This window comes from Danio rerio, chromosome 4, assembly GCF_052040795.2.
Source record: "Danio rerio strain M-AB ecotype USA chromosome 4, GRCz13ab, whole genome shotgun sequence".
Taxonomy (NCBI): Eukaryota; Metazoa; Chordata; class Actinopteri; order Cypriniformes; family Danionidae; genus Danio; species Danio rerio.
The window spans coordinates 49,382,945-49,405,237 of NC_141024.2; the positions used below are offsets into that span (position 1 = coordinate 49,382,945).

Sequence of the window (22,293 nt, forward strand, 5' to 3'; positions counted from 1 at the left end):
TATAGCGCCAGTGCTCAAGAACTCTTTACAAACAGTGGGGGTACAAGAAAAGCAATAACTAACAAATTAAGAAGGTAGGAGACTAATAATACATAAAATAATTACAAAAAAACATGAGAACAAGCAACAAGAAAGAAACTCATTCCTGTCTTTCAATGAGTGCTTATGTGCGTTTAGGAGAACTAGGCAGCACACTCAGGGCTGCAAGATGGATTATATTTAGTATTCTTCTTATTAAAATATATCTGAATGAGGATCAAATGACTGAGTTGGTGTTTGAGAGTGAAAACCAACCTGTTTGTTCCTGCAGATCTTCCTGTTTGACTGTGAATGTCTCTTCAATCTTCACATCTTCACTCTCCTCTTTAATAAACGCCATCTTTATAACAGTGTGGAGATCAGTCGCTTCAGCAGGAGTTTTTCTCTGTGTTTGGACACTTTATCCTGTTTAAAATGAACAAAACAATAAAAATGTCCTGTTTAAAATGAATAAAACAATGAACAGAAACAAAATAACTTCTCTTCAACACTTGCTTCAACAGTTTCTTTATATGAAAGTAATTAACAAAAGTAAATCAGGTAAAAGATTTCATTAATACTTATTACACACTTTTCTGTAAACCTACTTTATTCAAACAATTGCCTGTAAATACTGAGCATAAAATAGTACTACGTTGTATAAAGGGTTAAAATAATATGTCCAACAGCAGGAACATAATTTAACATCGTATAAAACTAACTTTATAACTTTAACTTTTAGGCTTATATCTGTAAACGTTTTAAAACAAACCTTTCTCCAGTTGAATCACAGCGCTGAAGCGGCGCCGTCTGATGACGTCACACGCCGCGTCAAAATAAAAGTATTTTTTGTTTAGCTTTTTTCCATTTACTGTTGCAGTCATGACAAACCTTTAATGTAAATATTTTAAGACAAAGGTTTAATTTATTTAAATTTATTTTATTTATTTATTTATTTAATTTATTAAATAGGATAATTTCACTTCATTCTAAGTATGTATAAGAAATGGAGTACTAGTTTTAATCAGCTCATTTGTGGCTATTGTTTCTTGCTCTGACTTACCGGATTTATTTTTGTTAATTACTCTCATTTAAAGAGAAGTTATTTTGTTTCTGTTCATAGTTTTATTCATTTTAAAGAGGTCATTTTTATTGCTTTGTTAATTTTTTACTGGGTAAAGTGTCCAAACGCAGAGAAAACCTATATATAATAAGTCATGACTCAGAGTAAGTGGCAAAAAAAAGGTTAAAAAACAGACTTTTATTTGAGCGTGGCTTGTGACGCCATAAGCCTGCGCCGCTCTCCGTGCCGTGATTCAACTGGAGAAAGGTTTGTTTTAAAGCGTTTAGCCTTATATAACGCGATTGATTAAAGTTTCAGGTTTTTCATTTAGTGCTAAATTATGTACCTGCTGTTGACAATATTATTTTAACCCTTTATTCTACGTATTACTATTTAACTCACAGTAATGAGGTCTATTGTTTAAATAAAGATAAGATAAACCTTTTGTTCCCGAGAGGAAATTTGTCTTGGGCAAAAAAGTGCTATAAGCAGACAATAATATAAATAAAACAAACAAAACAATTAAGAACATACCTGAAGAAAGTTTAAGTGAAGTAACAGTAAAGTGTGCAATAAGTGTTTTAATGAAGGTTTAATTTATTAAATAGCATAATTCCATTCTAAGTATACATCACCATATAAAAGAAATGGAGATAGAGGTAAAGTTGGTTTTATATTCGCACATTCGTTCATTAAGAAGTCTCTATATTGTTTACCATGTTACTTTGAATATTCGATCAGATTTATTAGCATGCAAGTGTGACTTCTAAACAACATTAACACTGTTTATTTGACTGTGAACAATGTTGTACTTTAATAGTCATTGGCTGCTTATATGATTTCGCTATTTAGAGTTTGCAAAAATTACTTTTTATGAAATTATATTATTAAGGGGAAAGTCAGAATGTGCGAATATAAAACCAACCTACCTCTATGAAATGGAGTACTAGTTTTAATCAGCTCATTTGTGGCTATTGTTTCTTGCTAGAACTTACTCTTTTACCTGATTTCTTATAGTTAATTACTCTCATATAAAGAAACTGTTGAAGCAAGTGTTGAAGAGAAGTTATTTTGTTTCTGTTCACTGTTTTCTTAATTTTAAACAGAACATTTTTATTGTTTTGTTCATTTTAAACAGGATAAAGTGTCGAAACGCAGAGAAAAACTCCTGCTGAAGCGACTGATCTCCACACTGTTATAAAGATGGCGTTTATTAAAGAGGAGAGTGAAGATGTGAAGATTGAAGAAACATTTACAGTCAAATAGGAAGATCTGCAGGAACAAACAGGTTGGTTTTCATTCTCAAAGACCAACTCAGTCATTTAATCCTCATTCAGATATTTTAATAATAAGAATACTAAATTAAATCCATCTTGCAGCCCTGAGTGTGCTGCCTAGTTCTCCTAAATGCACATAAGCACTCATTGAAAGACAGAATGAGTTTCATCACTTGTTCTTATTTATGTCATACTTGTTATGTATTATTCGTCTCCTATTTTCTTTACCTTCTTAAGGTCATTGCTTTTCTTGTTCTCTTTGTTTGTAAAGCGTCCTTGAGCACTGGCGCTATATAAAATAAATAAAAACTAAAAATTAAAAAGGTTTATCTGAGCTGACAATATTTGACCTACAGTATTCTCATAGAAGATATTTGCTATTACGGTGAAGGTGTTGGCTTAGTACTTTCCATTTGCATGTGTCACGTTAATCACAATTCCCTTTTTTTATCAACTTCTTTATGGGTTTAAACTTGTTTTTGTAGTTGTTACTAGTTCTCACAGATATTATCTTAGTTTGACCTACATTATTATAATAACTAATTACCAGGGCTATTGTGTTTAAACAGGGTTTCCGCTGGGTATTAAAATGTCTTAAATTCCAAAATCAAAAATTTAGGCCTTAAAAAAACTTAAATTTAATGAAATATTGTGTTGTAGGTCTTACATCTTTTTAAACAAGTCTTCATTTTCCTGTGTTCATGTTTTGTTACCCAATCTGGTCAAAACTCATACAATCACCAACAAGACATTTTAACTCTGTTTATCATAATGATAAGGACTGCTGAGGATATCGACCTGGACAGATTGTTGTGCACAGATTTAAGCCTAGTTCACACTACAGGATTTTAAACATCAGCAGATCGCTGTGCCGTTCACACTACATGACCTGACTTTGTGTCTTTTAATCTCTGTGGTGTCCACACTACGCAACACTCCGTGAACGATCCACTAGAGGGGGGGTCACACACTACATGATCTGACAACATCTCATTCCCCATCAGTTCATTCAAGCTACCAAACCACCGCCAATGAAAATTTGAGGGAGGAGTCGTCAGAAAAAGCTGAACACTATTGGCTGCTTGTGTGCGGATTACATCACTGACAGCGTTTCAAGCTTTGGAGAAAGCATTTAAAAACATCGTCAAATCAGCTGATTTATCAGCGAATTAATCACTCATCTGCAGGTTCCAGTGGATAGATAAACAGAGAGTTTTTAATTTTTGTAATTTTATAACTCTTTGAAATAAAACTAACATATTTATAACACCCTGCCGTTTTCTAACTATTAGTGTATTTCTTTCTGACATTATGTTTTTTTATTACAAAACATTAAAGAACTGAGCATTTCTGCCTTAAATTACCATATTGGTTAAAATGTCTGCATGCATGTCTAATACTTTTCACTGTGACTTTAAATATGTGTGCATTTTCTTGCCTAGCAACTTCCTGCTAACATAAACAAAACTTTCTGATGGCAAAAACATCAATTTACTTCAGATGTCTTTCAAAACAGCATATTCTGTGCAGTGAAATAGCTCCTGTTTGAAAGTGAAAATGAAAGCCAAGACCTTTAAGTGTTTTAGTATCTTAACTACATATTTATAGGCTGTATTACAAAAAAAAGATTGTATTTTTAGGGTAATAGTGTCATTAAATATGATGCCAGACATTCAAAGCTTAATTTTAATATCTCAATAATAGCTTTGAATGTAAATATGTTGTGACAATATGGCGTTTTATATGAGAACGGTCAGAATGAGCAGTATGGTAATTCTAATAGTTACAGAATTCTAGTTCCACTGTTAATATAGCCTACACTCATGTCTGTGCTAACGCAGAATCAAGCGAGTGCACCGATGTCCATTTTGACCAATCACAGATGTTTCTGCTGAGCTCCTGAACACAGGCACGCGGCTCATGCTTATCTGCTCTCTCATTGGCTGCAGCTCGTCACTACATCTGACCACACGTGGGGTTGAGTCGGCCGACTGCTCTGGAATATTTAGCATGCTGAATGTTGGATTTCCGTCTGCGAGGTGTCGGCGACGCGTCAGCGAGCCTCGTTGATGCGTTGCTCAGTAGTTCACACATAAAGAGCAGCGAGCGCTGTGCACCCGCAGATTTCTTCCCGATCACAGCCCGATCTGTCGGCGAGCTCGTTAACTTCCAAATTGGGCTCAAATCAGGCTTAAAATCCTTTAGTGTGAACTAGGCATTAGTTTAACAAGTTTTTAAAACTTTTAAAACATTTGTTAATTTGTTTTTTTTTATTTTAAAGAGAGTTTATTTTGGGAAAAAAAAGTGTGTGGATCCAAGTAGAGCTCTCTTGTTTTTACACAATATTTATGATCTTTTGCTAAGAAATATAAAAAAATATTTTAATGTTATTATTATTTTTGATTTATTATTGTATTATTAAATATTTTATGATAAAATATTTTTGTTTGGACATATAAATATTTTTTTCATCTGGGCCAATTGAAAAATTCCTTAGTCTAAAATTTCATTCATAATGGTCTTAAAAAGTCTTACATTTAACTTGGTGACACCTGTAGAAACCCTGATTTAAAGTATGTCAAAAAAACAGGGATCCCCTTAATTTTTAAATATGCTGAATGAAATGGACACCAAAATAATTAATTATTATAAAACATTGTACAGTATTCTAAACTATGTGATGTTGTGGGACGATGTGAGACAAAACAAATTAAAGTGAAACAATAATGTTTAGCATTGCACTGACTACAACTGGCCAACAAACTAGTCTAAAAAAGACTTTTGCTGCTTAGGAAATGGATTACAGCATGCTGATGATGTGCAAACATTTGAGTGTAAAGTTCATCAGTATTGACCATATTCTTCACGTACCAGCAGGTGTCGCCATTGGAATCTTTTTGCTTTTTAAAGAATACATTTTTAAATCCTAAAAACAGCGTTAATATAATAAGCTAAGACTAACATGCAATGTGTTGAACACCTGCAATGTTTTTTCAGCAATTCATAAAAATACTGCATATGAACTGTCTATTGATTTATACAAATAAAAACCATTTATTAATAATAATATAACAATTAATTAATCATTTATTAATAATATAATACACCTTTACTAAATGTGCTTGTGCATTTTTTTGTTTATTTGTTGATGTTATCTCACAGATGAAAAGAGAACAGAATATTTGTACTCATAATACACTGCTAAAATAATACAAGTTTTAGTAAATTATACTAATATTTTACAAATTACTCTTTAAAAAACTACTTTGAGTACTAGTTAATTACTTTTGGGGAAAAAAATCTGTTTTTCTTTATGGCCCTTTTAAATTATACAATTATTTAAATTGTTTAAATCACAAGGCTACATATAGGTATTTGCATTAACAAAGTATGGTCTATTTTTTTCCGAACACGACAATGAATCATTTTCAGTAGCACTGGCAAAACTACCACATACTTTTAAGGCCATAGAGACACTTTTTGTCCATTTTTAAACAATACTTTCAAGCTTTTTTGTTTCCTGCTTTGCTACTGTTCGGACGTCTTTGCCTACTGCTCCGTTCCTTGCACTCCTGCTTTTTTATTTTATAATCTAATTTTAACTTGAGCCTATCAGCACAGTGCTCAAGCGAAACAGCTTGAAGATCAACATCGAATCTACAAACTTTCTGGAGTACAACTTTACTTTTATTTAGAGGAATTATCGTCTAAACAATCCTCCCGCTACCAGCTGCTTTCATTCCTGAGACGGGAAAACACGGCTGTGAAAATGGCTCTGGATCATATTGATTTGGAAACTCACTGCTGCACCAACTGCCATAAACTTTTACAAAAGATTGCAGTTCTTGAAACAAAGTTACTCGCGATCCAACCAGAACTGTCGAATTACACAGGACCGGTTCATCGTGGAGCCTCACAGCATTCAGCCGGTAAGCCCTATAAATCTACTCCAGCTACTGTTTTGTGAACAGAAAAACAGATTGAAACTGTTGAAAATCAGCGTGAACTATGGCATAAACAAGGTGCGAGACCAAAGGGTACTCGTGGGGTCAGATCACGAAGGTCATACGCTGCTGCATTAGCGTTCTCTACCCCAAATACAGCTCGGACTCAAATACAGCTTCAGAACAGATATGAAGTTTTGAGTAATATGGGTGAAGATTCCCCAAATGCAGTTAGACAGAGATCGCATGACTCAGCAATTAACTTTGCTCTGAACAGAGGCTCAAGGCCGACTAGACAGCGGCATTCTGCTCCGATCGCAACAGAGATAAGAACATTGATTGTTGGAGACTCAATAATCAAAAATTTTAGGAGCAGAGATACCATGACATACTGCTTTCCTCATGCTACAGTTTCTGATATAAATAAAGAACTTGAGAACATATTAAGGAAACATGAGACTGCAAAACGGATTATTATCCATGTGGGGAAGAATGATATTCGGAAGGAGCAGTCAGAACTGCTCAAGAGAGATTTCTGTGAGCTCTTGGAAACAGTTGAAAGATTGAAAATTCAGCCGTTCATCAGTGGACCACTCCCTGCAAGAGGGACAAATATGTTTTCAAGGCTCCTTGGTCTAAATGCATGGCTGCAGAAAACATGTCACATGAAAAGACTGAATTTCATCGACAACTTCAATCTCTTCTGAAACCAAAGACAGCTGTTTACATCAGATGGCCTTCATCCAAACAAGCTTGGTGCAAAAGTGCTGAAAGACAACATCCTCTTCTCCCTCCATCATCCATCAGCTGTGTATGCCACTGAACTGAATGACACACACACACCTAGCAAATGTCCGGATGACCACAGGACTTCAAATCAGCTCCTGAGTGGACTTGTGGCTGACGCATCCTACAAGGACAGAGATAACACCACGCAGCCACAACAACCGCCGATAACGGACAAACTGCCGTCTGCGCCCTGCACACTGAGCTCAACACAGGCAGACTTTGATGCATCAGAACAGCATCAAGTCTCAGCACTCATTGATGATCCCCAGGAAAACAGCCAGGTAAACATATCTCAGCAGCCAGAAACCCCAGACCCACAGCCTCTGTCACCGGACACGTTCTCATTGTCATCTTGCTCGCCTCTCTTGGATTTTTCAAAAAAGATGGAGGAACTGGTGTGTGCTGGAACTAAACTCTCACACTCCATTGCTGCTAGCCCCCAGTTAGCAACCAAAAGTCAGCAAGCCACACGTCCATCTCTAAGCCCACCTCGCCCTACACCTAGGAAAGGCCTCAGGTCTTTGCGACAGCGCCAGGTCCCAAAAAACACCTCATCTTTAGCTGGTGAACTTAAAAACTGCCATTGATGTGTCTCGGGGGCCTGCTTAGATAACAGTGTCTTTATCAGATGTTTACAGAACAAGCAGGAACCCAGTGTGTCTGTAGCTTTCTCTACGCAGATATGTGTCTTATTACGTGACAGAAAACCAAAGACTCTTTCAGACCGTATAGCAAATCATTCAAATCTGGTGTCTATTAAATGTATATCTGAGACTTCTGTAGTGAAAACGACTAAAACTGTTAAGTTAGCACTTCTAAACATCAGATCACTCAATAATAAGTCACTTTTAGTCAATGATTTTATCAACACAAATTGCCTTGATTTTATGCTTTTAACTGAAACTTGGCTAGATGACAGTTGTAGCGCAGCAGTTCTGAATGAAGCAGCTCCTTTAAACTTTGACTTTTTGAGTGTTTGCAGAGTTAATAGGAGAGGTGGAGGCATCGCTGCCCTGTTTAAAGATGTGTATGAATGTAAACAAGTGTCATTTGGTGACTATTTGTCTTTTGAATATCTGAGTATAGCACTAAAAGGTGCTCCACGCATCTTACTGATCATTATCTACAGACCTCCAAAATATTCTCCAGCTTTTATTGAGGATTTTACAGAGCTGTTATCAATAGTAACATCTGAATATGATTATTTTAGTATTGCTGGGGATTTTAATATTCACATTGATAATCCAGAAATCAATGCTGTAAAAGAACTGATGACTGTTTTTAACACTTTTGATCTGACTCAGCATGTTCAAGGACCCACACACAATCGTGGACACACTCTTGATCTACTTATAACTAAGGGTTTACACATTTCATCGACTGCTGTTAAGGATGTGGCACTATCTGATCATTTCTGTATCTTTTTTGATATATTGATCACTCCAGCTATTAAAGACAGATCTGTCTCTGTCAGAAAGAGATGCATAAATGAGAACACTAGTGAGCAGTTTATGAAGGCCATATCGCTAGCACCAAGTATATCTGCAGACTCTGTTGATTCTCTCCTTGATTTGTTTAATTCTAAAATTGAAAATGTAATAAATCACATCGCTCCTGTTAAAGTTAGGAAGAGAACTGGCAAAGAGAGAGTCCCTTGGAGAAACTCAAGAGCAGTCCAATTGAAGAAAAGACAATGCAGGAAAGCTGAGCGTATGTGGAGAAAGACGAAACTAGTAGTCCATTATAATATCTATAAAGACAGTCTTCAGGCTTTTAATGTGGAACTAAAAACTGCTAGACAGACTTTCTTTTCAAACCTTATAAACAACAATGTAAATAATGCTCGCACACTCTTTGCAACAGTAGAGAGGCTCACAAACCCCCCCAGTCGGATTCCCAGTGAGCTCCTCTCTGAAAGCAAATGTAATGAGTTTGCTCATTTCTTCACTGATAAGATCAATAATATCAGAAAGGCAATCAGCTCATCCAATCAGCCAAGTTGTGTCGATATCAAACAAGCTCAACCACAACTTGAGAAGTCAGACAATATGTCTGACTTCATGGCAATTAACGGTAAAATCTTAGAAGAGACTGTGCAAGTTATGAAAACATCAACCTGCAGTCTTGACACGCTCCCCACATCATTCTTCAAAACAGTGTTTACCTGTTTAGAAATGGATCTCCTAAAAGTGGTAAATGATTCACTTCTCTCAGGGATTTTTCCAACCTCACTTAAAACTGCAGTTGTTAAACCCCTCTTGAAGAAGAGCAACCTGGATAACACCCTATTGAGCAATTACAGGCCAATCTCAAATCTCCCTTTCATTGGCAAAATCATTGAAAAAGTTGTTTTTAACCAGGTTAACAAGTTCTTAAACTTCAGGGGGTGTTTAGACAATTTTCAATCTGGTTTCAGATCACATCACAGTACAGAGAGCGCTCTTATAAAGATAATCAATGATATACGCCTAAATACAGATTCAGGTAAAATAACAGTGCTGGTATTGTTGGATCTCAGTGCTGCATTTGACACTGTCGATCACAGCATACTTCTGGATAGGCTGGAAAACTGGGTTGGGCTGTCTGGGACAGTCCTTAAATGGTTCAGATCTTACCTTGAAGGGAGAGGTTACTATGTCAGTTTAGGTGATCATAGGTCGAGGTGGACACCCATGACATGTGGAGTCCCACAAGGCTCGATTCTGGCACCTCTCCTGTTCAACCTTTACATGCTCCCTCTGAGCCAAATAATGAGAAAGAATCAAATCTCCTACCACAGCTATGCTGATGACACTCAGATCTACCTAGCCTTACTGCCTAATGATTACAGCCCCATTGACACCCTCTGCCAATGCATTGATGAAATTAAAAATTGGATGTGCCAAAATTTTCTTCAGTTAAACAAAGAGAAAACTGAAATGATTGTGTTTGGAAACAGAGATGAGGTTCTCAAGGTGAATGCGTACCTAGGCTCTAAAGGTCAAACGACAAAAAATAAGGTCAAGAATCTTGGTGTGACTCTGGAGTCAGATCTGAGTTTCAACAGTCATGTCAAAGCAGTTAGTAAATCAGCATACTATCATCTCAAAAACATAGCAAGAATCAGATGCTTTGTTTCCAGTGAAGACTTAGAGAAACTTGTTCATGCTTTTATCAGCAGCAGGGTGGATTACTGTAATGGACTCCTCACTGGCCTTCCCAAAAAGACAGTCAGACACTTGCAGCTCATCCAGAATGCTGCAGCCAGAATTCTGACCAGAAGCAGGAAATCAGAGCACATCACACCTGTCCTCAGGTCTCTACACTGGCTGCCAGTTACATTCAGAATAGATTTTAAAGTATTATTACTGGTCTATAAATCACTAAATGGTCAAGGACCTCAATACATTACAGATATGCTCACTGAATACAAACCTAACAGATCACTCAGATCTTTAGGATCATATAAACTAGAAGTTCCAAGAGTTCAGTCTAAGCAGGGTGAATCTGCCTTCAGCCACTATGCTCCTCACTGCTGGAATCAGCTTCCAGAAATGATCAGATGTGCTCCAACATTAGGCACATTCAAATCAAGACTGAAAACACATCTGTTTAGCTGTGCCTTTACTGAATGAGCACTGTGCTGCGTCCGACAGATCGCACTATTATGTTTTTCGTTTTCTTTTTCATTCTTTTATAACCTATTTTAACTCATTTTAATTTGTTTTTATCTGTTTTTAATAATTTTTATTGTCTGCATTTTATGTTCCTAAACTTGTCTTTTTTATTCCTGTTTATGTAAAGCACTTTGAATTGCCACTGTGTATGAAATGTGCTATATAAATAAACTTGCCTTGCCTTGCCTTGCCTTTTAAATGTTTAAAGTATATGATGAAAAGATTTAAACTTGGGGTTTTATTTACATATTTTACACTGTTTTTCTTATTTGCTTGTTGTCTATACAATATTTTATTTTACTCTTGATCCTAAACTGAAATAATTTTACAAAAAATATAAGAACACTGTCAGTAATAAAATAAAAAAAACTAATTACTTGGTTTCTGACAACACTACATTTCTCAAGGCAGTGCTTTAATATTGTTTATTTTGATAAATGTAACAGATTGCTTTGACCTGTAATGCCTGTACAAATTGTTGATGCTTTAAGACAGATCAGAACACCTCTATTATGTATAAATCACATAAATACCTCATCCAGAAACATTTCTAGCATAATTCTTTTGCCGTAAAGAAATAAAAAGTTCCACCTTTGCTAAAAGTTATGGTAGGCTAAGTTTCACATCACAATACAGCCAAGTAAGTGCGTTAGCATTGTCACCGGTCATGCATCAATCTAATTCTAAATACTTGATAGTTTTTGACTAAGTTTAGTCGAGGAGCAAAGATAAATAATTTCTACTTCTGAGAGATCACAATTGTATATAGTCTGAGCACACACACGCGATGAGATCATGAGAGGACTTGCAGTTCATTTAAAAAAGCCTATTTAAAGGCTCGGATATCCAGTTTTGGCGATTAACGTACATGACTGCACTCTCGTGTTAAAATAAAGCACTTGCGACATTTGCAGAAATGAATAATTGCGCATTACCTGCAGACCTGCGCCGACACTCTTAGAGCCTACTCACACTATGCTATCCGAACCGTGCCCAGGCCTGTTTGCCTGATCGTTTGAGAAGTGTGAGTGTGTTGAATCGGGCTCAGGCACAGTTCACTTGGGCTTTGGCGCGGTATGCTTGTGTGTGAGTGCAAAACGCGCCTAAGCCAGAAACTGAAAGCAAGACGTGCCTTTTAAGGGACTATTTCATATGCATTTATTAATCATTCTTACCGTTCAATGAACGCAAACTGTTGTAGTTTATTAAAGACGCAAACCCCTCACTGCACCGCAGCTGTGCCTTCATCAAACCTCCTAATTCCTGCAGCACGAGGACTTTATGACTGTTAATGAGCGTCAGAAGTGGCGGATCTGTTTGGCGAAATATTTGATTGTGTGTCACCGCATCCCAAACGACTAAAACAACATAATTAGAGAAGTCTCCACTGTGCTGAGCGAGAGCACTTTTCTACTGAACAGTGCATCATCAATGATGTAAGCGTGCCCTGGCCTGAATGGGGGACAAGCGTGCTTTGGCCTGGTTCAAAGCAACTGTACATAGTGTGAGTATGCTCTCAGATTGTATTAAACTAGGCTTCAGAAGAGTGATAGGTCAGAGGCGAGTAAACTCTGTCGGAGAGAAGAAAGCCAAACGTAAGTAGATCTTCAAAATGGCAGGATGTCCGCGGTTTAATTACTCTTGTGAATAACATCTCTACATTGAAATAATGCTCTTTGAGTGTTTTTACTAATGCATTTGTTTTTAAGTTGTTGTTTTCTGTCACTGTAACACAGAAAGGCCTTTGTCCCGCCCTTATGTTTCACGCAAACCTAGACAAGGTCTACTGAGATTGGTCACTTTTCATGTCAGTCAAATCATCGCTTCGAAATCCTGGTATATTTTATATTGGTATATTGAGAACCACTGCAAAACTAATTCATCCTCGTACCCATGAGTTCATACCACAACAGCTAATCCAAGGCCAGTGGCGTTTCCACTGTCACTTCCGGGGCTTAATTGGGCCAAAGCGGGCTTTCTTGGGGCCAGCGGCCAGCCTTTTTCGGCCCGCCGAATACCTTTGGCCAAGGAGGGCCAGCTGGGGCTTCGGGGCGGAGTGAAAGGAGAGGCGGGCAGTTTTCTGATCACACATGAGTACATGCGAAGAAATAAGGGAAAGAAAACATCTAGCCTTATAGTCTGGGGTCATTTTGCCTATGATCACCCTTATGTTTCCCTTTTAAATGTAAGGCTGCTGCATAAAATAATAAAGTAGTTTTATTTTATAGTGACATTCTTTGCTGCGTCCTCCTGTTTCAATACGCATAATATTAAAGACACAGCAGACAGTAAAAGTTTTCGAGAGTTTTTGTCAAGTTTAAAATGTTTGTTTGTGCGCATTTAGATGCCTGTATGTGTGTGTGAGACCGGGCAAGAGCGCTCCTTCACAGCTCTGTTATGCCGCGAGCAGCTTTTTTCTTTATTTATTTTGGAGATAATACACAATATAAATACAACAGAAAGACATAAAACTTAACAAATTACGTAAAGTATTTGGATGCGTGATATTCATCAAATCACGCAAACAGAGCATTATTTGGGTGAGTGAAAGCAGAATCTAGCCTATACCTTTTTTTCTGTCACTCAGTCCTGCGCAGAGCTCGCTGCTTTAAACTCATCGGGGGAAAGTCCAAACACAAAATGTGTTCTATATCCTCAAACAACTGTTTATGTTTTTATATGACGTGGTTAAATTTATAAATGAAACTTTAAATGAAGAGCTTTAGTGAATAGCTACTGAGCGCAACAAATATGGCTATATTTTGTTAGGCTACTCGCTCTTGTGCTGAAACACTTAACACAACGTCTATCAAAACGAGGATGTAATAAAATACATTTCATACCAAATTATAACGGAGAATTTCTGTGGCTTTATATTATGGATGTGTGCGCTCTCTGTGCTGGGTCCCTCCGTTAGTGGCGAGAGCACTCGATGCACAATGCCAACAGTCGGTCGGCGAGTAAACAAATGTAATGAATGGAAATACACAGGTCTGTGCGTATAGACATTTCATGTACTGCTGTACAGTATTGTGTCGTTTGTTTGTTTTGGTTGTCTTCATTTTAATGGTTTCGTTTCGTGATGAATCTATGGTGTGCTTTATCTGCCTGTGCTGATTCCCGCTGAAGTGGGCGGGTTGTGTGACGTTTGATTCGGGGATGTTCTGTGGGCGGTGTTTGCGTGACGCGCTGTGAGCTACTAGACCGACAGTGGAAACGCGACATGATTTCGGCCTCATTTCTCAACCTCCCGGGCTATTGGCCCGGCCCAGCCCGATTAAAGCCCTGGCTCGCACTGGCCCCATAGTGGAAATGAGGCTAAAGTCCTTGTCCCCAAAAAAGATAGCAGTATGAGGTTCTATGTGGACTATCGTAAAGTGAACGCTATCACAGAAAGAGATCCCTACCCCTACCTAACATGACAGAGATACTGGAATCCCTCTCTGGTGCTGTCATCTTCTCCACGATTGATCTCAACAGTGGGTACTGGCAGGTAACTATGGAGCCTGGAAGTGAATCCAAGACTGCGTTCATTGCTCTTGGGCCTATACCACTTTAAAGTTATGCTCTTTGGACTTTAAAATGACCCAGCAACATTCCACAAATTAATGGAGTCTGTCCTAGGAGAGTTGCGGGGAAAATGTGTTTTATGTATTTTGATGACATCATCATATACTCACCCTCAGTCACCCAACACTTTAAAGATTTTCAAAGTGTCATCACTTGGTTACACAAAGCTGGTCTGATCATTAACCTGAAGAAAAGTAAATTCTGCCAACATAAATGATCATTTCTGGGACATGTGGTGAACACCCAGGCCATTCCTGCTGATTCCATTAAAGTAGAAGCGATAAAATCCTACCCGGTTCCAAAAACATCAAAGACGTTAAAAGATTCCTTGGATTGGCAGGGTGGTACCATATGCCAAACTTTTCTCAAATTGCAGAGCCTATGAACTCATTGAAGAAAAAAAGGGTGAATTTTTCAATGGACGACTCAATGTCAACAAGCAATCACATCGCCTCCCATCCTTGGACATCCTGATCTCCGACGCTCCTTTGTGGTTTACACCGATGCCAGTGATTCAGGATTAGGTGCAGTGTTGACACAACACAAGGCGCAAGGACAGGAGGAAGTTATTGTCTATGGAAGTCGAACACTGACCAAACTGGAGGTTAATTACTTCGCTACAGAGAAGGAATGTTTAGCCATACTATAGGCCAGGGGTTTTCAAACTGTGGGGCGCCTGTTAAGGGGGGAGCAAGAAACTGAGGCGTGCACTCAAGTTAATTATGACATTTTTTTTATGTTCACAAGAGTCAATCTGATTAGTCCCGCAGCTAACTATCAGGCACGAGGGACCTTTTGTAGTTAATGCGATCGTGTAAAACGTACACAAAAAATGGACCTGTGGCTTTTTAAAATTAATGACGGTGAAGTTAACACTGGTAAACCGTCTGACAAAAAAGATGACGAGTGCCCTTCTGAAGCATTAAAGCAACAGGATGACCAACCCTCCGCGTCAACGGGGATCTCCACACAGAGAGGATTAACGCTCATTACAAAAACCAAAGGCCTGTGTGCATCAAAGCAACGGAAGTATGATGAACAGTACATACAATACGATTAATAACGAACCATGTCCACAATGTGTTGTGTGTTCAGAGGTCCTTGCAAATGACAGTTTAAAACCTGTGAAACTGGTGCGTCACTTACAGAAGAAACATCCGATGTTAAAAGATAAGCCAGTCGACTTTTTTTGATGTAAAGAATCAGCATTAAGAGGACAAAAACAAACGATGACCAGTCAAACCACGCTGCAAGTAAAAACGCTTGCTGCTTCAAATGAGGTGGCACATTTAGTTGCCAAGGCCAAATAGCCACATACATTTCCAGAGAGCCTCATATCTCCAGCTGCAAAGAACATCTGTAGAACTGTTTGGAGAGAAGTATGTAAGTAACATTGAACAAATTCCACTACCAGACAACACCATAAGCCGGCGTATAACTTATATGGCATGCGACGTCAAACGTCAGCTGATTAGAAGAATAAAGAATGGGATTTATTTTTTATTACAATTAGTTGAGTCGACAGACATATCAAACTCATCTCAACTGCTTGTATTCGTCTGCTACAGTCATGAGAGAAAATTGCTTGAGGATGTACTATTTTGCTCATCAATGAAAAGACGTTTACAGGAAAAGATATTTTAGAAAACCTCAGCGGTCAACTGAATGAACTTGGTCTTTGTTGGGACAATTGTGTCGGTGTGGGCACTGATGGAGTGGGATCCATGTTAGGAAAAATTAAAGGACTCGCTGCTTTGGTTCATGAAGTAGCTCCGCATGTTTGCTTCACCCACTGTATGATTCGCAGAGAGGTCCTCGCAGCAAAAACACTTCCTGCGGACTTGAACGCAGTGCTTCAAACAGCAATACAGATTGTGAATTTCACAAAGACTTGTCCCACTAAATCAAGACTGTTTGCCTTGTTGTGCATAGAAATGGGGTCCGAATATGAGTCGTTGCTTTTGCACAAGGAGGTTAGATGGCTCTCCACAGGCAAAGTCCTGCAGAATATTTTTTCATTGCATGACGAACTGAGGATTGATTGTGGATCTTCCTTTAGGAGTTATTTTACTGACGCTAAGTGGCTCACAGATCTTACATACCTGTCTGACATATTTGATAGGCTTAATTCGCTTAATTTGTCCCTTCAAGGCCCGTTTTCAAACTTACTAACAATGTCTGATAAAATTGTGGGCTTTGTGAAGAAACTGGAGCGATGGAGAGGGCAGGTGGATGCAAGAAATCTAGACATGTTCCTGACCTTGGATGAATTTATCACAGAAAATATGTTTAACTGGGATACTATTAAAACAGAAATCAATCTCCATCTGCCATCTCTGTCTGCACATTTCAATAGGTATTTTTCTGAGCAGCATAATTGGAACCAGTACATCTGGGTTCGTAAAGTTTACGAAGCGCTAGATTCCCTTCTGCATTTTTCTAGTGACCTGTACTTTGAAGACACTGTTCGACTCAACCACACTCAGAAGTCTGGCTGGCAGTGGATACAGAATATGCTGAACTTTCGGAACTTGAAATTGATGTACTCTTGATTTTTGCTTCAACTTGGCTCTGCGAAGCAGCATTTTCTGTGTGTACGTACATCAAAAACAGACTCATGTATCACACTGAATCAGGTAAGATACATGTTTATGATTCAGTGTAATTATTATATGCACTTTAAACGCAGCAAATAATATGGGAGTGATGTTTGCACATGCTTTATAATTTTGGCTCGCTGGACGAAAAGGGAGGGTGTGCGAGTGAAATTGGACAAACTTGGGGGGGCGTGTGTCCTAAAAGTTTGAAAACCCCTGCTAGAGGCTATCGAAAAGTGGAGACATTTCCTGGAGGCAAAACTCTTCATTATTGTCACTGATCATTCCACTCTTCAGTGGGTCATGAACTCCACGAAGACCACCTCACGTTTAATCCGCTGGCCCCTTTGTCTTCAAAAATTTGACTTTGTGGTTGAGTACAGAAAGGGAACACTGAATGAAGCACCAGGTGCTTTTATCTTGCATTCATCCCTTACCTGGTTGTCGTGTATTCAGCTATAAAAGAACTAGTATTTCCCATCTCCATTGCAGAAATCTGGGAAGAGCAACACAAAGAACCAGATATAATCAAGATATTGCAGAACCTAGCAGATAAAGATTCTACTATGCATGAGCAGTTTGGGGTATTTTATGACAAGTTATATTATTGTTTCCTGTTGAAAGATAAACTCAAACACTACAGAATATATATATTAGGGATGTGCGGAGCAGCCGGTATTTGTATTTGTTGAGGGGGGAAAAGTATTTGTACTTGTATTCAAGTAAAATTCAAAATGGCGCAAAAATATATATTTTTTCTATTACACTTCTAATTTACGTTATAGTGAAAGTATTGTTTAATTATACCAATTATATAAATTACAGATATGCAATATTGGCTGTTGTTTTTGAACATGTAATAAGAAATGTCATTGAAAAGAAAATAACATAGAAGCCATTATCTCATCCATGGTTAAACCAACAACTAATAAAATACCATTGTGAATATTATGAACCCCACCACCACCGTTCTTATTGAAGGACACTGAATAGACAGAATAAAAACAAACAATACTTCAAAAGACTGTTCTTCTTCTGAAAGAACTTCTTTCCAATGGACAGAATTCCAAAAACTAATATTAACTAAATCAATCTAAATAAAACCCTGCCCGGGAGATCTGGCAGAACAAAAGTATTCTATATAATACTAAAAGATACAGCCCTGGTATTATCATCTGCCAGCCACAAAAAAAGACACAAAGTTTGTTTGTTTGTTTTTTTTATGTTTGAAACTGACTTGCTGGGGCAGAATGTGGCTGTGTTTATGCTTTTAGGATGCTTTTAGTGCATGTGATAATACATTACATAGAAGGTTGCGCGGTGCTCTGTTCAGTGAGAAGCGCTCTCTATGGCAAGCCTTTTTAGCATTTAAATCTTTGTTCTGACTCCATAAATATATTAGAGATATCTCTAATTATATTTTGACTAGTCATAATTATAATTCCACTACTCAGAATGACAATTAGAGATATCTGCAATTACAATTGTACTAGTACGAAATCAGATGAATTTTGACTAGTAACAATTGTAATTGATATCTCTGAGTTTTTACTAGTCATAATACATTTAGAGATATCTTTAATTCATCATATTTACAGATATTTACAAATATATTTGAAGATATCTCTAATTAATTTACTAAAAGTCTAATTACAGTTGTAGATATCTTGAATTGGATTTTTGACTAGTCAAAATTCATTTGGAGATATCTCTAATTACAATTGTGACTAGTCATAACTTATTTAGAAATATCTGCAAATATTTTTCAATGGAAGTCAATGGAGGAATATGACAAGTCTATCATAATATATTTGCAGATATTTCCAATCTGACTAGTCGAATTATAATTATGACAAGTCAAAATATAATTAGAGATATCTCTAAATATATTTATGGATAGTCTGAACAAGGTTTAAATGCTAAAACGGCTTGCTATACGCTCTCACCCAGTAGCACAGTGGAGAGTTCTCTAGTTATATCCTTTCAGTCGTTTGTTATGCAGTGACATGCAGTCAAATATTTCGCCAAACAGTCCTTAGGGATGCGGGGACACGCAGTCAGATATTTCACCGGACAGATCCGCCACTTTTGGCGCGCATAAACAATCATAAAGCTCTCGTGCTGCAGGAATGAGGAGGTCTGCTGAAGGAGCGCAGCTGTCGTGCAGTGAGGAGTTTGCGTCTTTAATAAACTACGGCAGTTTGCGATCACTGAACAGTAAGAATGATTAATAAATCCATATGAAACAACCCCTTAAAAGTCACGTCTCGCTTTCAGTTTCGGGCTTTGGCGCGTTTTGCCTCTTTCTCTCTCTCTCTCTCTCTCTCTCCCTCTCTCTCTCACTCTCTCTCTCTCTCTCTTTTACTCACTCACTCACGCGGGCATGCACTGTGGTCTCATGAGGAAACGCAGCTTTTTGATAGTGTTTTTCTTGCTCCCGAATACAAATAATTTTTCAAGTATTTGTTCGAATCAAGTATTCGTAAAAACATGCTATACGTGCCTTTCCGAATACCGTATTCGGGTTCGGCTCCACCCTTAATATATATATATATATATATATATATATATATATATATATATATATATATATATATATATATATATGCCACCCTTATCCCAAATCTCCTCCAACACTACCACGCACATCCATTAAGTGGACACTTGGGTATTTACAAAACTTGCCAAAGAATACATCTAATTGCTTTCTGCCCTGCAATGTGGACATCTGTAAAAACGTACGTGAAAAGGTGTGTGATGTCTTTTCACTTTTCAGCTTTTGATGAGCGTTTTTAAGACTTAATGAAAACTAATGTTTTATTTATTTCTTTCAGAACGCATTGAAGAGAATGAGGGGAGTAAAGAGGAGGAACATCATGTCAAAATTGAGGAAAAAAATATTTTTTTGAAAAGGAGAAACAAGAATCGTTTCACATGCACTCAGTGTGGGAAGAGTTTTAACTGCTCATCCTCCCTTAATCGACACATGAGGATCCACACTGGAGAGAAACCATTCACATGCACTCAGTGTGGGAAGAGTTTTAACTGCTCATCCTCCCTTAATCGACACATGAGGATCCACACTGGAGAGAAACCATTCACATGCACTCAGTGTGGGAAGAGTTTTAACTGCTCATCCTCCCTTAATCGACACATGATGATCCACACTGGAGAGAAACCATTTACTTGCACTCAGTGTGGGAAGAGTTTCAGCCAATCATCACACCTTGATAAACACATGAGGATCCACACTGAAGAGAGGCCATTCACATGCACTCAGTGTGGGAAGAGTTTTATCCGGTCATCATACCTTAATCTACACATGAGGATACACACTGGAGAGAAACCATTCACATGCACTCAGTGTGGGAGAAGTTTCAGTCAATCATCACACCTTAATCAACACATGAGGATCCACACTGGAGAGAAACCATTCGCATGCACTCAGTGTAGGAAGAGTTTTTACTGCTCATTCTCCCTTAGTCGACACATGAGGATCCACACTGGAGAGAAACCATTCACATGCCCTCAGTGTGGGAAGAATTTCAGCCTATCAACATCCCTTAATTATCACATGAGGAACCACACTGGAGAGACATCATTCACTTGCACTTAAGCTGTGGTCACACTGGACTTTTCTCTCCATAGACTTCCATTCATACGCACGTGAATGCGTCAGACCGGAAATGCAAGTTCATGCCTCAAGTTTCGCAGTTCATTGCCTTGCAGAATTCAAGCTTGGTGAATTCTGAACTGTAAAATTGCATAACTTGACTGTGTGAGACCTATCGAAGATCAAAACAAGATCTCTCTGGACAGTTAGTAAAATATAGACCAATCGCTCGCTTTTTAAATGTCTGATCATCTTGTTTAATCCGGTTCCTTTTCACAGCGCTGTACAACAGAATTTCGCATGCTCAAATTCTAGTGTGACCGCAGCTTCGATGTGTGATGAGTTTCAGCAGATCCTCAGACCTTTATTAAACACATAAAGACCCACACTGGAGGGAAACCATTCACATCTACTCAGTGTGGGAAGAGTTTTAACCAATCACCAAACCTTAATGAACACATGAAGATCCACACTGGTGTGAAAGAGTATATGTGCTTTGAGTGTGAGAAGACTTTTATTACAGCTCCAAAAACTGCACCAGATGATTCACACTGGAGAGACCGTACAAGTGTTCAAACTGTGACAAGAGGTTTAATCAGTTAACATCTCAAAACCCAAAAGAGGATTCACACTGGAGAGAAACCGTACAGATCTGATCAGTGTCTACAGAGTTTCACTCATTCGGTGCAGCTTAAGAAACACGTGGACAAAAAGTTGCACACATGACATGAATGCAGAAAAACATCTTATGTGCACAGGATGTTTCATGTCTGAATAATGTTTGAATAGGCTATAAATAACAGTATAATAGGTATACTGTTTTCCAACACTCCGACACTGCAGTAGATGGGGTTGTAAATGTGTTGCGCTCCTTGCATTTATGTAAACACAATGCTGGCGGCTGAGAGAAGAACAGTTTCATAAACATCTGGCAAACAGCACCTCTGTGGCTTGAAATCTCCTCTGTTATCCACTCTCCAGTGTACTAGTAGCTAATGTTGTTTTGGATGATGTTCTCTGTCTGACTTCCTGAATGAGAAATCCAGATTGGAGTATGTGGTAAATCGTGATTGGATGCCTGCATTACTCATCAATGGCTATATAAAAGTAGTTGTGCTAGCTACCTCAGGACCTGTGGCTACTCAGGAGTCCTCATGTCAAGACCTGCCATCTCATTGACTCTTTCACATTATGGTTTTGTTTTGCATTACTTATATCATGTAGTTAAAGTGTTGTTGTGATTATATCCTAAGTTCTTTATCTTCATTGGTATCCCTAGACATTTGTTGGTTGCTTTGATTGATTGTTCTATGAGTTACATTTTATAATAAATCATTTGCATTCAGGTTATTTTGTTGGCTCATCTCTCTTTTATGCTGCGACTCAAACAAGCAGGTAATAACATTTTGTTTAATGTGTCCGGTTGTATCCGAGATCTTGTCCTTTCAGTCATGACCATAGCTCAGAGTAGGTACTTAGATTACCTTTCGTCTCAGCTCCTTCACCACAACAGACACTGCATTACTGCTGCCTTTGCACTGATCCATCTTTTAATCTCATATTCCATTCCTCATGGCAAAAAATGCAGATAATTAAACTCCATATGGGGTAAGGACTCTTTGCCAAACTGGAGATGGCCAATGTTTTTTAGTCAAGCATTATGGTTTCTGACTTAGAGGTGCTGTTTCTTTCCCTGCCATGTCACACTTAGCAGCAAACCGTCCCACTGCATGCTGAAGGTCCATGTCCATAGTACCTGCGGGGTC

At 38.1% G+C, this 22,293-nt stretch overlaps 2 protein-coding genes across 2 annotated transcripts in view; one reads left to right on the top strand and one right to left on the bottom strand.

The window, feature by feature from the left end:
- Positions 1-22,293, bottom strand: part of LOC137490965 (protein NLRC3) — a 766,684-nt gene that overhangs the window by 106,749 nt on the left and 637,642 nt on the right. The window lies entirely within an intron of this gene.
- On the top strand, positions 1,292-21,877 carry LOC108183465 (uncharacterized). The gene is made up of 4 exons (XM_087249453.1): positions 1,292-1,348; positions 2,220-2,369; positions 16,761-16,953; positions 19,749-21,877. The coding sequence occupies exons 3-4, from the start codon at positions 16,935-16,937 to the stop codon at positions 20,528-20,530; spliced, it is 801 nt and encodes a 266-aa protein (XP_087105579.1). The 5' UTR covers positions 1,292-1,348; positions 2,220-2,369; positions 16,761-16,934; the 3' UTR covers positions 20,531-21,877.